The 17,258-nt window shown below is 49.3% G+C and overlaps 1 protein-coding gene across 4 annotated transcripts in view; it reads left to right on the forward strand.

The window, feature by feature from the left end:
• SLC2A9 (solute carrier family 2 member 9) overlaps positions 1-17,258 on the forward strand; it is a 263,570-nt gene that overhangs the window by 179,960 nt on the left and 66,352 nt on the right. For all 4 annotated transcript variants that reach the window (XR_015767801.1, XM_028089207.2, XM_028089200.2 and 1 more), the window contains 2 exons: positions 13,627-13,728; positions 16,153-16,228. Coding sequence is in view for 3 of the 4 variants with exons in the window: in XM_028089207.2 (XP_027945008.1) it covers positions 13,627-13,728; positions 16,153-16,228 (178 nt within the window). In the remaining variant the exon portion in view is untranslated. The remainder of the gene's footprint in view (positions 1-13,626; positions 13,729-16,152; positions 16,229-17,258) is intronic.

Genomic DNA, 17,258 nt, shown 5'->3' on the forward strand with positions numbered 1-17,258 from the left:
CGCACAGTCTGGAATGGAAATGGTGGGGAACAACAGGGTTTGTTTGGGGGCTGGGGGTCGGTAAAGTATTTTGTTGTTGTAAGGAATCATCACGAGCTCATTAGGGTGCATGTGTACAATTCAGAAAAGCAGGAAGAACCGAGGAAGAAATCTACAAACATACATACATTTGGCAAAATCTCCCCTTGGCTTTTCTGTGCGCAGGTGTGTTCTGTTCTTACGCAGTAGTCACCCTGCTTTTGTTCACATGACCTTGTGCCAGACTTGCTTTCCGTTTTACTTTCCTTCTTTCTTGTCTGAGACATGTTTTGTTGAAGTGTAAGTGCATGCTGGTCATCGCCCCTGTGACCGAACACCAGCCGTGCAGGCTCTGTGGCTCTTCAGAAATTGGCTCTATGGTCATTTCTCTCACCGCTGTCTGCGGGGAGGGGCTCTTGAGCGTGTCCCCTCGGAGCTTGGATGGCAGAGCCACACCGCCTGGATTCTGATCCCTGCTCCGTCCCTTTTGAGCTGCGTGACCCTGGGGAAGATATTCAACAGGTCTCTGCCTCAATTTCCCCATTTCAGTAATAAGGACACTGCCCCTTGCCTGGGTGGCTCAGTCAGTTGAGCATCAGACTCTTGATTTCAGCTCAGATCATGATCTCGGGGTCCTGGGATTGAGCCACACATGGGGCTCCACGCTCAGCAGGGACTCTGCCTGAGGTGCTCTCCCTCTGCCCCTCCCCCACCCCAGCTCATGCACACTCTCTCGCTCAAATAAATAAATAAAAGGGCACTGTCCTTGCCCATAGAGGGGACTTTTGTAAACTCAGACGGGGAGTCGGCCTGCTGCCGCCTTCAAGTGTGGAGCATGATGGACCACGGTCACCTGGCACGTGCATTCTAGAGAAGCAGGGACCTCCGTGTGGGCCCACTTTGGGGAGCAGCGGCTTCATAGCGCTCCTGGAGGCGTCATTCATTCATGCCTGCGTTCATTCTACACCCATACCCTGCTTGTGCCAGGAGGTCACCAGTGAAGTTGTCTTGTTCTAGAGAGAAAGAGCCAGAAAGAGACATGTACCACGTGCAACCCTGGGATGAACTCTCCTGGGAGGGCTTCCTGGAAGAGGGCCCAGGAAGGCGAGCACTGAAGGTCCAGCAGTCGTTAGTCAGGTGAAGCCAAGGGCAGTGCACTGGGGAGTCTGTCCACTGGTCCCATGCACACGGCCCCGGTCATCTGCACCCCTCCCGCTGTTTCATCTACAGGAACTGGAGATGCAGAATAGTCCACTGGGAGTAGTTCTTAACATGGTAGCCTTCACCCTCATCCCCGGAGTACCTCGAGATTAACTCCAATGTGAGGCTGGGAGTCTGAGATGGAACAATGTGTTTCCGGGGAGAAAGAGCTGAGGCTGCGGGGCTGGCACCTTTGAATTCAAATCCCAACCACCCACCTACTAGCTGAGTGGCCTGGCGAAAATTGCCCAACATCCCTGAATTTACTTGTCGTCTTTAAAGTGGACATAACCAGGCCTACCTGTGGTAAGCAGAATCCTGGTCTCCCAGTGTCCCCGTCCTGATTCTTGGAAGCACGAGTATGTCACCTTACACAGCAAAAGAGGCTTTGCAGGCGTGAAGACGTTAAGGATCTGGAGATAGGGAGGTTATCCTGGATCAACCAGGTGGCCCAGTGTCATCACTAGGGTCCTTCAAAGTGAAAGAGAGAGGCAGGGGCCAGAGTCAGAGAAGGAGATGTGGGAGTAAAAGCAGAGGTTGGAGTGGCAGTTGCTGGCTTTGTTGGAGGAAGGAGCCACGAGGCAAGCAGGTGGCCTCCGGAAGCTGGACAGGCAAGGAACAGAGCCTAGAGGAACAAGGAACAAAGCCTAGAGCCCCCAGAAGGATCACAGCCCTGCCAACCGCTGTGATTTTTGCCCCCTGAGACCTGTTTTAGACTTCTATCCTCAGAGCTGTAGGAGATTGTGTTTCTTTCAACCACTGTGTTTGTGGTGACGCAGCCCCAGGAGACGAATCTACTGCCTTCCAGAACTGTTGTGGAAGCCAACCTCGAAGTGCAGGAAGGCCCACTGCAGCATAGCTGACAGTCAATACGCAGTAAATCCCATGGCCCTTCCAAAGTTTTTATTCCCTTGCTTCCAAAGATACGGACACTGTTTCATCCAACCCGGTGAGCCTGCCGCCTGTCAAAAAGGACTTCCCAATTTGTTTTCTTCTTCCGAAGATTTTGACAGTCTGTTAAAATGGCATTGGGACCTAAAAAACTTGAGAAAGACTTTTTTGTTCATTTGATTGGCAATTAACTTTGGCTCCTGGCATTGCTCATCGGCTTGGGTAGCTGTAAATGACTGCATCTTGCAGAAACAGCTGTTTTTCAAAACTGACTTTCTCGGCGCGGCATTAAGTCTCCGAGTGAACTTTCACCGAGGGTCACCCAGGCCCCACGAGCCCGAGCAGCGGCTGCGACCTGGGTCAGCAGCAGCTGCGACCTGGGTCAGCAGCAGCTTGTGGAGCATGAGCCTCATTCCTTCAAGAAGTGGAGACACTGCTTTTTCAAATCGGGGGAAATGGAATTCACGAAAGTCCTTCTTGCTCCTTATTCTTCACGGTAAGTTTGTGTGGTTGTCAGGAATGGACTTGGCCATAGTGTTGAAGTTAAAAAAAAAAAAAAATCCTGCTGGTTTCCACCACCTGCTCTGCTTCCAGAACAAACCCAGAATCAAAACCTTTAGAGTTCACAGCTTCATCTTAAGACCCTGGATCTGTTGGATGAGAAAGTGGGTCCGGGCAACAAAGCAGGGCGGTGGGGTGTTTGGACTCTGTGGTCTCGTGGCCCTCAGCTCAGTAGCTGGGTCACCTCAGGCCAGTTACTTAACCTTTCTGAGTTCCTGTTTTCCCTAAGGGAAAGTGGAGATAATACAAATCTCTACCTCAACAGGTCTTATCATGAGAATTATACAGTAATTCACAGCACTTGGCATAAAGCAGGTACCCATAATTATTATTATGGGTTGAATTTGTCATCCTTACAAAGTTTATATGTTGAAGCTCTAACTCCCAGTACCTCAGAATGTAGTCATTACAGATGTGATTTGCTAAGATAAGACCACTCTGGAATAAGGGGACCACTAATCCTCTGTGATCGTCATCCTTATTAGAAGGGGGGAATTTGGGGGCACCTGGGTGGCCCAGTCGGTTAAGTGTCCGTCTTCAGCTCAGGTCACGATTCCAGGGTCCTGGGATCGAGCCCCACGTCGGGGAGTCTGCTTCTCCCTCTCCCGCTCCCCTTACTTGTACTCTCTCTCTGTCAAATGAATAAAATCTTTTTTAAACATTAAAAAAAATAAAAGGGGGGAATTTGGACACAAACACACATACCGAGAGAACGCCATGTGAATTTTGAAGGCCTGCCCTTGGCATAGGGGAGGGGCCACATGAAGCAAAAGAGGAACCGGATTTCTCCTTTGGCCCCCAAACTCCTGGGGCGGGGGGGGGGGGGTGGCAAGCAGCTGCCAGGGCCCCATCCAAGCCGGCAGCACCCGCTAGAGCTGAGAAATTATGATTTCGGTTGAGTAGCTTTTCATATTTGGTGCCTATGTCATCATTCGAGAAGGCGCTTCTGTAACCTGTTGCCTTGAGAGGAAGCATGCATGTACATGTGGGGGCTCCCCTGGTTCTGAGGGCTCTTGCTCACGGGAGGGGCAGGGAGGACCACCCCAAGCACACAGGCAGTTTTTCCCTGGAGCCCGTTTCCCTGCAGTCCCTGCTCCCACCCACTCCCAGATCCGATAATACCTTTTTATCAGGTGGTTCTATTTCTGACTTTGGCCAAGGACACACGTGCAAGCAGGTTTGTTCCCTGCAGCCCACCAATGCTTTATTCCCCACCAAACATCTTTTGATTCCCTCCCCATCTCTCTGTGAGCTTCCTCTGGCTTCCCTGCATCTGGGCTGATCCCACCGGCTCCGCCCATCAAAGGAAGGTGAAGACACAGCTCCTGGGGGCTCTGGTGGAGACTCACACTGTTCCTTTGTTCCTTGGTGCCAGCTCCAAGGGCCAGCTGCCCCCACCCCCTCACCTGTCCCCCAGGGCACTCTGGGCTCCATGCTCCTGGTGGTGGAGCACTGATTTCTCAGGCAGCTGGCCACCCTGTGGTTCTTTCTCAACTCCTTCTCTTTAAGAGCTGACTTTTTCCCCACTTGCCCCAAATTGAGAACAGTTAAATTTATGATCATAAACCTCTTTTTTTTATTATTATGTTATGTTAGTCACCATACGGTACATCATTAGTTTTTGATGCAGTGTTCCATGATTCATTGTTTGTGTATAACACCCAGTGCTCCATTCAAGACGTGCCCTCCTTAATACCCATCAACCAGGCTAACCCATCCACCAGGCTAAAGAACCAACTACTTTTCCTTTTTTGAGAAGGCAAAGGGGGGTTGTATTTCCCTTAGAAGCCGCAGAAGCTAGGGCTTTGACCCAAGGAAAAACTTCCCAGGACTTGAGAACTTGGAAAAGCCAAGTCTGGGGCCAGCCTTCCCTTCTATTCCATTTGGCCCCTATCCATATCTGATTTTGCACTTCAGTTAAAATATCTCAAGACCATTTAAATTTATTATACTTAAGGATTGTGGACCACCCTGGAATGATAATCATTTAAAAAGTAGCTTTTTTTTTCATTTCTTACAACTTTAGCCCAAACAGATATCACAGATCTCACACACTCATCTTTTTGTTTTTTAAGTAGGCACCAAGCCCAACATGGGGCTTGAACTCACGTCCCTGAAATCAAGAATTGCATGCTCTACCAATGGAGCCACCCAGGTGCCCCTCACGCATCCGTCTTTTAAATAGAAATTCCTGAACAAGGTTTGTTTCGATGTATTATTTTTAGTTTTCAATTTAGATAGCCTGTTCCAAGTAGAAAATTATTTCTGAGACCCTGTCTTCTGAACAGAGACCTTAAAACTCCATTAACTTGCAGATACCTGCAGCTTTCCAAGGTCTCTGTTTTTCAGATAGAGATTTGTGAACTCAAAGATTAACGCTTGCAGACTTAAAACAGAAGTACTAGCAATACTGAAACCTGACATTTCTTCTCATGCAGCCTGCCTTTGCATTCTCTTCTCTGCCAAGAGAGCTGAGTCCACAGTAATAAAACCATTCCCATTCCTTTCTGTCGGGTGTGACCAGCAAACCCTGAGACGGTGAATGAAAAGATGACTCCAGACACCTGGGTAGGAGAAAGGACAGGCCTGGGGACCAGACGCTCTAGTGGCGAAAGGCCTCTAGCCAAGTTTGTCTCCACTTTTAATGGGATTATATTAGTACATCAGGCGCAAGCACAAAGCAAAGAGGAAAGTGTAACCATCATGGTCGGGACAATAATATATGGGGTGGCATGTGATAAGGGCGAGGGGGCAAGGAGTCCGTGATGTCTGTGACCACCACAGGTGCCTGTTTTTCTTCAAAACTTAAACATTGACTCCCTAGAGGAGCACCTTGAGCGGCAGTTAAGAATCTGGCCGCTTTCAGCCAAGAAACTTCAAAGGAGGGCCAGCATTCCAGGCACTCCTCCTTTGCTTTTCAGTTAGCCTCATCCAGGGAGGCATAGACAAGTCAGATGTTGTCTATCCAGGCACTGTGCATTCCCACACTTCCTCCCATCCTTCCAGAACTGAAGCCTTGGCCATAATCCAGTGTCTGCCTAGAGACTCAAGAATGGCTGGGTGGTGAGGGCTCTTCAGGGACCCCACCACCCCCAAATAGTCAAGATCAAGGGCGGCCATTTGGGATACTTGGGTGCTGGCCCCATTCTAGGAGGCATCCTGCCCCAGTGGGGTGTGTGTGTGGCACAGTAGGTTTAAAGAAATGGCTGTGGTAGTTGTCACCCATACCCCTTCAGTCCCTGGTCTTCATGTGTCCCACCAGGTTAAATGCCAGCTCATCACAAGCACCCAGTCCACAGGTGTTTGAGTAAGACTCAATGAAGGCCACTTGTGGAAAGGTGCATCTGAAATCTGGACAGAGTGCTCTGCCCGTGCTGTGATCCACACCCCCTGCCTGGGAGCAGCCAGGTGGCATGCTCTGAGGGCAGCCAAGCCCCCACCAATAGCCCTTCCTCCTTCTGGAGCCCCGCAGCCAGCCACGTGGCCCCCATGCTCACGAGGAGCACGATAAGCCAGGCAGAGGCTGACTTCATGGGAAGAGCGGAACAGAAAAGGCCCACCTGAGATGGGACAGGAAAAACAGGACATCCCTTAGGATCTTGTCGAGCAATGGACTCAGAGGCCTCTGCAGTCCCTGAGATGTCAGGGATTCTGCCAAGCACAGAGTAGTTATTTCATGCACTTTATACTGAGATATACATGAAGAATACAATAGAGACAGAGACTGGCCTACAAAATTCATATAAAGTAATGTCTCTAAAATACTCTAAATGCACATTAAGTCAGCTTTGAGTCACACTTGAAATAAATGACATTTTAGACCCTATCTTCCTTCCCTCCATCCCTTCCTTCTTTCTTCATGTGTTTCATCATTGAACAACAACGTGCCAAGCTCTGCTCTGCATGGGACGTGAGCTCCCCGTGTTAATTTGCTAGAGCTGCATAGCAAAGTACCACACACAGGGGGGCGGAAGCGACTGAAATTTATTGTCTCCATTCTGGAGGCCAGAAGTCTGAGAACCAGGCATCAGAGGGCAGAGTCCTCCTAAGGCTGTGAGGGAAAATCTGTTCCAGGCCTCTCCCTGAGCATCTGGTGCTTTGCTGGTGATCCGTGGTGTTCCCCATCTTGGAGAGCACCACCCTGACCCCTGCCTTCATCCTCACATGGCATTCTCCCCGTGTGTGTGTCTGTGTCCAAATTTCCCCTTTTTTATAAGAGCACCAGTCACATGGGACTAGGGCCCACCCTGATGTCCTCCTTGAATTTGATTACCTCTGTAAAGACCCTATTTCCAAAAAAAAAAAAATCACATTCTGAGGTAGCAGTGGTTAGGACTTCAACCTATCTTTTTTGTTGGGGGGATGACACAATTCAACCCATAAGACTCGCCAAGGGCAAGGACTCCTGTCTCCTTCTCAGCGTCCCTGTGTCAGGGCCTCGTACAAAGGAAGAAAAGCCTTGGAGCCTGCATATATCCTTTTGCTAAATCTGTATGTGCCAGTGAGGAGGGGCAGTACAGTGCAGGGGTTAAGAGCAAGACTCTGGAACCAGAATGCCTGACCTTGAATGCTGGCTCTGCCACTGTATGACCTTGGGCAGGCTGCTAAACTCTCTGAGCCTCCACATACCCGTAGAGGTGTTATGAGATTAAATTATTACTATATGTAAAGCCTTTGGCACCATACCTGGTACATAGTAAGTGCTATAGAATGTTCACTGCATAATAATCAAGACAGCATGGTGTTGGCATAAAGACAGCCATACAGACCAATGGAACAGAATAGAATCCAGAAATACAAAAGACGTCAAAGAAATTCAATGGGGAAAGTTAGTCTTACCATAAGTACCATAAAAACTAGATATTCACATGGAAAACTACTAAAGAACTCTTACCTCATGCCACATACAGATTAACTCAAAATGGACCATGGACTGAACCATAGGAGCTAAAATTATAAAACTTCTAGGAGGGAACATAGGGGGAAGTCTTTGCAACCTTGGGGTAGGCAGAGATTTCTTAGATGGGACTAAAAAGCGTGAACCATTTTTTTTTAATTGATTAATTGAATTTCATCAAAATTAAAAGCTGTAGCTATGTAAAAGAGCTTGTGCAGGAAATGGAAAGGCAGGCCAGACTGGGAAATATTCACAGAGTACACAGCTCACCAGGGGCTTGAATCCCGAAGATATAAAGGACTCTTAGAACACAATAAAAACAGGACCAAGAGCCCACTTGGAAATGAACAAAAGACTTGGGCAGACATTCTACAAAAGAAGCTATCAGAAGCATCAATACACAAATGAAAAGTCACAACACTGTAAGGCACCAGGAAAATTAAAACTAAAACCCACAGTGAGATACCACTGTTCACCTTAAGGATGATTAATACCAAAATGGCTGATAACACCAAGTGTTGATGAAGATGTGGAGCCCCTAGAACTTTTATACACCGCTGGTGGGAATCTGAAATGGTACAACCCTTTGGAAAACAGTTTGGCAGGTTCTCACAAAAACTTTACCCATACAATCCAGACATTCTTCTCATGAGTATTTACCCTGGACCCCAGTGTTTACAACAGCTTTAGTCATAAGAGCTCAAACTGAAACAGCCCAGACGTCCATCAACTGATGAATGGAGAAACACACTGTGGTATATCTATTCAATGGAATACTACTCAGTATTCCAAAATACTACTCAGTATTCAATACTAAAAAGGAATGGTATATACAACAGGGATGAATCTCAAAAGTATAGTGATCACCGGGGCACCTGGGTGGCGCAGTTGGTTAGATGTGTGACTCTTCGTTTTGACTCAGGTCCTGATCTCAGATCATGATCTCAGGGTCATGGGATTGAGCCCTGGAGTCGGGCTCCACACTCAGCATGGGGTCTGCTTGGGATTCTCTCTCCCTCTCCCTCTGCCCCTCTATGCACTTGCTCACTTGCTCTCTCTCTCAAATAGATAAATAAATCTTTTTTTAGAAAAAGTATAGCCAGCACCAATAGGGACTTCTAATCTAGACTGATCTAATCTAGAGTAATGGAGAGTTCATCAGTGGTTGCTTACAGCTAGGGAAAGGGGCACAAGGGAACTTTGGAGTGATAGAAATGTTCTGTATCTTGATGTGGTCATGGCTTTATGGGTGTATAAATTTGTTAAAACATACCAAACTGTACAATTAAAATCAGTACATTTTATTGAATCTAACTAAGAATTTAATCTAAGTCAGTAAAGTTGATTTTTAAATACTAACAATGACAAAAGACCTTCTCTGTATTATTCCACCAGTGGTCCTAGCACTGTGGGATGGACAGTAGGTGGTGGGTACATGGCTGCCAAATGGCTGAATAACCCTGTGGCTCAGGATTCCCCAGAAAGGATTTCTTGGAGGCTGACAGTCCACCTCCAACTGACATCAGTAACCTTCAGAGGCCACTGTTCATCTTGAGTTAATGTTTTCATTAATGACTTTAATGTGGAGTGGAAATACCATGTTTAATCCCTTTCGACAGGCTGCACTTTAAAACAATTTAAAAGAGGCAGAGACAAAGAAAGGAGCCCTGCAGGTTGATTGGGTTTCCCACTAGGACGGACAGAGTTGTTTTTGTCTCTTTCTTTCTCACAGCTATTTCTTTGGTGTCTTCCTAGACATCTTTAGAGACTCTTTCTGAATCAGGGACAGTGTTTCCAGCTCCACCTTGGCTCAGGTTACTGTTTCATCAGGAGACTTTAGGGAAAAGGAATAGCCAGATCCCCACACCTACCTCAAAGTGCTTGAATATTGGCGTCACGATGTAAGACAGTGGGTCTCAACTAGTTAGTATCTGGGACACACTTGCTGACACTGAAATTGTTGGTGGTGCCTTTGAAGAAACCAAAACAAACCAAAAGAAAAAAGAAAAAAACACTCAAAACCCTGAAGTCCGTAACAAGTACACGTTAATCTCTGTGTAACAATGCAGCACGTGTTTATCTCAGGACCGCAACTTACGTGCTCGGCGGCTCACAGTGACTGTGTTGCTCATCATGGTAATTTCTCTCGTCATTTCAGTTGTCTGTCACTGGGCACTGTAACCCAAGATTCACAGCTGCCCCACATTCCAGCTATGAGCAGCCTTTGTCTTCAGTGTGAGCTCAACTGTGGGGAATGGTGATGCCATCCTGAGAGTGTAGCAAAGACATCTTACATGGTGAAGATCTGCATGTGTGGGTATTAGAAATTGCCAGGGGATAGGGGAACAGTAATGATTTGTGACTCAAGGCATAGCATCTGCAATGCTTTAGCTAAGTCTATCTTTTAGACTTTTTTTTTTAATTAAAAAAAAAGCTTATTGTGGAAAATTTGGAAAAGACTGAAAAATAACAAGTAAAGGAATAATCATATATTTCCCCCAAACAGAGTTAGCCATTATAAGCTATTTTTGCATAAATTTTTCCAGGGTAGATTAATTCAACAGAATTATAATTTACCAAACTGTGTCCATGAGGATATGCGAGATACAGCTCTATGCCCTGCCCTTTTCCCTTAGAATCATAATCTGAGGTTTTTTCTGTTGTTTAAAATTCTTTTAAAATATGTGAACTCCTATGTCATTATCATCTGGATATTCCAGTATTTATTGAAGCAATTCAACTGGGGGTGGACCTCTGGATGGTTTCTGTTTCCTCATTAGTACAAATCACACTACATTTGAAGATCTTTGTCCATGCCTCTTCCACCATATGTCTATTTTCTTAGGATAAATACCCCAAAGGCAAATGACTGGATCCAAGAGGGTATATATATTTTTAGCCAGCCGTGCAGTGTGAGAGAGCATGTATTCTACTTCCTTATCTCTCAATAGCTCTATGTGACTTTTAACAAATCCCAGAATCTCCAATGCTGGGTGTCCCTGACCTTCCCCATCCCCCAATCGCACCCCCACCCAGGGCCCAGTTCCCCTGTGCATGTTGCTCTTGCCCTGAGAGCCCCTATCTGGACCTTCCCTTTGGTGGGACCCACCTCGTGAGGGTTGGGGCAAGAGATGACGTAGATGCTGGCCCTTCTTTCCTTTTAGAACTTTCTCGGTAATCGCGGACCCTTGCTGCCTTCATGGGTCTCACTGGGCCTAGCTTCCCACTGAGTGACTATATCATCTTCATTGTCCTCCTCTGCTATATGTCAGCTGTCATGCCCGCCTCACAAAGATAAACCTTCACTCAATGAGCAAACGTTGGCTCAACACCAACCAGCACGTTGGCGCAACACCTCAACGTGTGTTCTTCTAGGTTCTGAGAAACGAAGATGAAGCTCCTGGCCCTCAAGGGAGGACATGGTCAGGGAAGAGGGTGCTGGGCATCCCGGTGTAACAGGGGGCTATTACAAAGTGGTGGCTTGGTTCTCTTTCTAGTTTGGAAAATTTTAACGTCTCAAGAACCAGAGAAGACTCTGTAGGTGATCCCAACTCTGCCTCCTACCAGCCACGTGACTTTGGACAAGTTCCCAAAACCTCTGTGTCTCAGTTTCTTTACCTGTAAAATCAGACAATTAATTGGTCCTACTTTATAAAGTTGCCATGAGGATTAAGTAAATTGATGCATGATAAGTGCTTAATGCAGCATCTGGCCCAACACAGGCGCTTGACAAATGGTCGTTATTCACCCCCACCCATCGTCATCAGAAGAGAGCAAGGAAGACACAGAAGGGTGCCTGACTGTCTCAAAGCCACACAGCTAGTTAGAGGCAGGAACTGGGACACACTCAGGCCACCCCTTAACTGCAAGAATAATACATATTCTGGGACAGCTGGGTGGCTCAGTCGGTTAAGCAACCAACGCTTGATTTAGGCTCAGGTCATGATCTCAGGATCCTGGGATTGAGCCCCACGTCGGGCTCCGTACTCAGCTGGGGGTCTCCTTGAGGATTCTCTCCCTCTACCCCTCTTCCCACTCGTGCTCTCTCTCTCAAATAAACGAATGAATGAATAAATGAATGGTACCTCTTCTGCCATTTGTTGGAAGCCTCTGTTGTTCATGAGTTACTTCCAACACTGTGAGTTCTTGGCCTCTGATCTCATAGCTGCACTCAGTGCAAAGACAGTCTCACCATTTCCATTTGCCAGGTGAGGAACTGAGGCTCACAGAAGCCGAATCACCTATCCTGGGTGCAGAGCCAGGACTCGAACTCAGGTCTGCCTCTTTCAGGTCCATGTGCCTCTGGACGCCACCTGTGCTCTGCTCTATCAGGTCAGGTGTGAAGGGAGGCCAAGTTTAGCCATTTGGGTCTGCCCTGCCCTCCTAGGCCGCAGAGGAAAAGGCTTCCTGAGGGAAGTTGTAGATGTTTTCCAGTCATCTGGCCATCAGCCAAGCATGGTTTCTGCCCGAGCCCCTGACTTTCCATGCCCGAGCGCCCCCGCCACACCAGTCCTCTCAACGTTCACACCAAGGTACCCTGACAGCACGCTGTGGCCGATCTTGCGGGCACTCAGCTGGCCTAAAGATGTGCCCGCTCACCTCTCGCTGTGCACTTGGCCAACTGGAACAATGGCCGGCGCCAGCTCCAGGAGAGCTCCCTCAGAGGGCTTCTTACCACCCCCTCCTCAGAGCAGGCATGAGGAAAGAGGAAAAGGAGGAGGGCTCTGGGTTTTCTGTGGCAAGACTGTCAGGCTTTGGGGCAGGATTGTGACCATTCAGTTTGATGCTCTGGCTCTTGAACCATCATGTGAAGCTGGCAGACAAGAGGAGCACCTGCTCCAGCTTCATGGCCCTCAGCCTTGAAGGCTCCCTTCCCTTATCCAAACCGGATGACTCATTTGACCAGGGCCTTTGCTCCCACTGGTCCCTCTGCCTGACAAGCTCCCACTACTGTTGCCTCCTCCAGGAAGCCTTGCCCGATCGCCCAGTGGAGAAAAGCTGTGCATTTTCACAGCTGATGCTGTGAGTTCAAGTTTTCTCCCCTCCCCCACCCATCTCTGTCTCTGTCTCTCTCTACTGCCTGTGTGATGGCCACTGAGTTACTTCACCTCTCTGATCTTCGGTGTTTTCTTTCTGTGCACTGGGATGAGGGAGGGAAGAAGAGGGAAGGTACTTGGCATAATCGGAAGACTTGTTATGTGTTTTGAACGCAGTCTCTTACTGAACCACCCGCCCCTTCCAGACAGCCTTGTTGGAGGGTATTTTGGACCTCCTTTCACAGATAAAGGCCCTGAGGCTCTGGGAAGGAAAGTCATTTGCCAAAGCTCACACATCTGGAGAGTGGTTGACCCAGGATATAAACCCAAGTCTGCCTGTCTCTGAAACTTAGCTACATCACTATTTTTCAGGGTCATTGGCATTTGAAGGAGCTCAATGAAGAGCCCCACCTTTGCCCAAGTGAGAGGTAGACACAGGGCCAGCTGGGTAGAGGTCAGTGACAGTCCTACAGCGATGGGAAGCTGGGCCGGGGCACATGGCTTCAGAAGCTGCAGTCATAGGAGCTTCCTGGTATCATACGCCAGAATGAAATTGACCCACCCAGGCACAGGCAGAGTGGAAAACGTCAGAACCTTCTCTGCCCACTCCCACCCCTGGGCCCCTACCTTGGGAGTCTGCCCCATAGAATCGACAGCACAGGGGCATAAGGAGACAGTGCCCTTGCTTTCCATGGCAGGCTGGCTCCAAAGAGTGGGCGAAGGGCTACAGCAACCATGTCCATTGAGTTCCTTTAGCAGATAAGCCCACCCTTCCCTAACGAGGAAGATTGAAAGGAAAGGTGAGTGTATGGACACACAGCAGGTGCTCAAGGATGGTGACTTTCTTCTCCCTCCCTTTCTCATAAAGACCTTTGCCGCTCTGGCTGTGGCCATGGAGAAAGTGGCTGGGCTACCTGAAGGTCAAATCCGTCCTTTAACCATGACCGCAGTGCTGGTTCCACGCTCCCCTTCTCCTGCTGCTGGAAGTGAAGTAATAACAGTCTCTCTTTCACCCTGACCTAGGGCTTGGTCATCGAGCGCCTAGGACGGAGACCCCTCCTCATGGGCGGCTTTGGGCTGATGGCCCTCTTCTTCGGGATCCTCACCATCACGCTGACACTGCAGGTGAGAGGGTGTGTCTGTCATGCCCCGAGGGAGGTCAGCATGGAGCTGGCTTCCGGCTCTGGTGCTCTGGGGGTGGGTTCCAGCAGGGGCTCTGCTCCTAAGGGCCTCATCTCTAAAATGGGACAGCTGTCCCCATACCCAGGGGTCTTAGGAGGATTAAATGAGAAACTGTACGTACAGTACCTGGAAGGGCACCCGAACATGACAAGTGCTAGGGGAATGTAGGTTTGGGGAACTATCACTGGTGAAGGTATTTTTCCCTTTTATGGAGACAGGAAACGGAGGCATAAATATACATGAAGAAGCTGCTCAGGGTTCCACAGCTAGTAAATGGCGGAGCTGGGATGAGATTCCAGGGTCTTGGGGTTTCCTCCTACCCGCTGCACTGCTCAGGACGACCTGCAGTGACGGAGCCCTTTCTCGGTGCCTCGGGTCTGGCTCAGCACCAAGGGAAGCATGAGGCAAGGTCACGGTGGTCAACAAATCTTGGCACTTTTCAAAACTGAATCCCTGAGTGGAAAGTTGCACGTGTTGATCATTCGCTGAATGTCTTAAGGTCCCAAAAACCTCTAGAAAAAGGCAGCATTAGCCTGGTTGTACCTGATGGACAGCAGCTTGTGGTCCAGAAAGGAAGTGCTGCTGGGGCTGCTGACCAGGCAGGAGGCAGAAGCATCTGCCTTGGGGGTGATGCGCTGGCAGTGACCCCTCCTGCCCGACTGCCAGACCAGGGTTGACCTGCACAGGGTGCCCTTGCGGGCCCCTCAGACGGACCGAGCTGGGTCCCTCACAGTTTAGGTGATGTCCTGGCACGCTGTCTTTCTGCAGCTGTGGCAGATGTTTGGAAGGGCGGCCCGGAGCAAGTGGGCCCCCCTAGGCCTCACTTCACAGGGTCTCAGAGCTCTTCCCTGCTTGGCTGCCCTCCTCTGCCTCTGTCCCCCCTTCCCCACTCCCCAGCCCTGTTGCCTGGCAGCCTCCAAAGAGCCTGCCCTTTCCTCTCCCTGGGGGCCTCCTCTGCTCAACTGGCTTCTCTTGCTTTCCAAATTCAGGAAGTTCTGCACATCTCTTAGAAACCTCTTTCTCCAGGAAGCCTTCCCTAACCCCATGTGTCAGTGAGGCACCCTCCTCTGTGTTCCCAGGGACCCCAGGGGCAACCCTGCAGTATCACTTATCACACAGGATTGGCTTTCCCTGTTGACTCATCTCTCTTTTCTGATAGAGTTGTGGGAGCAAGGGCCATGCCTGTATCATTTCTGTATTCCCACCTCCCAGCCCAGTGCATGGCACCCAGGAGGAACTAAGAACAATCTGCCAAATGAACAAATGGCTGGCTGGCTGGCTGGCTGGCTGGATGGATGGATGGGTGGATGGATGGGTGGATAATGGGTGGGTGGATGGATGGATAGATGATGGGTGATGGGTGGATGGGTGAATGTATGAATAGATGATGGATGGATAGATGTATAATGGATGGATCAATGGGTAGATGGATGGATGAACGATGGATGGATGCATGGATGGATGGATGACTTAGGGCAACAATGAGCCATGCAGTGTACAAGAGCCCACAACACTCCCCTCAATCCTAGATCCTCCTTCAGCAAGAGCCAATGGACTTGAACATGGAAGGGCTGCTGTCCCCCCCTCTCAACCCATCACCCTCCACTCTGAACATTTGCTGCTCACCCCTGTGCTGTTCTCGCCTGTTCCATTGGTGCCCTTGCTCATGTAGAACCCTCTCCTGGAACTTTTTTTTCCTCTCCTTTTGCTCTTGTGTGACCCTGGCTTAGCCTTCAAAGGTGAACACAGTCTCCTCCCCTCTCTGAATCTCTCTAGAATGGGCTCAGGTGCTCCAGCACCTCCAGACATGCTCACCACGTCCCGTCACTGGTGACACCGCGTTCTAATGATCAGACATCCAGTCTGCTTGGACATCTTTCCATGCCCAGCACCGAGCCACCCCGACCCTGCCAGACAAGTGACAGCCCCCCCAAACATATTTAGTGACACCAGTTAACTTATCTCATACCTGTCAGGAGAGCAGGGGTAGAAATGTAGTGTTTTACACAAGAGGGATTAACTAAGAAAATTTTTTAAATGTGCGAGTGCCTGTAAAACTTCTCATATTGCCTGCCTCAGACTAAGCACTCAACCGGTATTAGTTACTCATTTATTTACCACCTGCTGTATGCTGAGGACACTGCTAAATTCTTGGGAGGCATCATCTCTTTTTATCTCAATCTGCAAAACAGGTGGATGGAATGGGTTATCATTATCCCCATTTTATGGACACTGAAACCAGGGCTCAGAGATGTGAAGTGACCTGCCCCAGGTCATGCAGATGGATCAAGGAGGTGCTGGGGTGAGAACCCAGGTCCCCTCTGCCCCGCTGCCTCCTCCCCTGCCCACACCCCTGCTCTCTCGCAGGACCACGCCCCATGGATCCCGTACCTGAGTATCGTGAGCATCCTGGCCATCATTGCCTCATTCTGCAGCGGGCCAGGTAAGGCACGCCTCCTTCCTCACCGGCACCACTGAGCTGGGGTGTTCTCATTGTACACATGGGAGCTTGAGGCCCAGGAGGGGCAAGGCCTGACTGGGGGTGGAGGGGGAGAGGGAGTCCCCTGCCTGTTTAAATGCAGTGGTGGCCTTCAGTTCCACCCCACGTACGGTAGGTGACAGGTAACAGGCGCACCAGAGTTGGGGAGCTGACAACATAGAACAACATCACAGCTACAATTAACAGAAGTGAGAGCACTGAGCCAGATGCACTAGCTTGGGACGAATGGGAGGTACTCAAGTGACAGTCTGTGCCCACAGAGAAGTGACCGTTTAGCGTGGAAGATGTTTTTGATAATAATGGTAATGATAATAGTAATGTCTGAGATCTATTGATCACTGGGTATTTGTTCGATGTAGCCAAGCACTTGATTCGCATTAAGTCATTTAAGGCTCGTGACAGCTCCAAAGAAGGTGCCGAGTGAGCTGTGGTGCAGTCACCTGACTCCCAGGGCCCTGATCACCACCACCTTATACCGTAGCTGCATGAGGGTGGAGTCTGGAGTGTTCTGAGCCTCACTTTCCCCAGGACTCACTTCCAGCCCCAGCTCTGCCATTTCCCTAGTAGGAAAGTCCTCTCCTCTCCTTGGGCCTCAGTTTCCCCATCTATAAAATGGCCCTGCCACTCCCTGGCTCTGTGTCTGTGTCCTCAGGGATCCCACCAGACAGAGGTCCCCCTCGGCTGGAACTGAGCACATCTGTCTGGCAGGTGCGGCTGGGGTTATTGTGGTTTCTATGTTGAGGAAAACAACACTACGTTCCTATCAGAACACATAGAACGGAATTTCTGTTTCTCCCTTTGTGTTGCCGCTTTTCGTGGGCCATCACGTTCCATGTGCTGTCCCATCCGTGACGGATGAACAGCATCTGCCCCCGATTCCGGACAGCAGGCTGTTACAGTGGGATGACAGAATGGGCTGCGGAACGAGGGGGAAGGGCGTTAGGCATGCACACGTGTGTGCACACACATGAAC

Source organism: Eumetopias jubatus, unplaced genomic scaffold (assembly GCF_037043125.1).
Source record: "Eumetopias jubatus isolate StellerSeaLion01/CBP00866 unplaced genomic scaffold, mEumJub1_p1.0 scaffold_2, whole genome shotgun sequence".
Classification (NCBI taxonomy): Eukaryota; Metazoa; Chordata; class Mammalia; order Carnivora; family Otariidae; genus Eumetopias; species Eumetopias jubatus.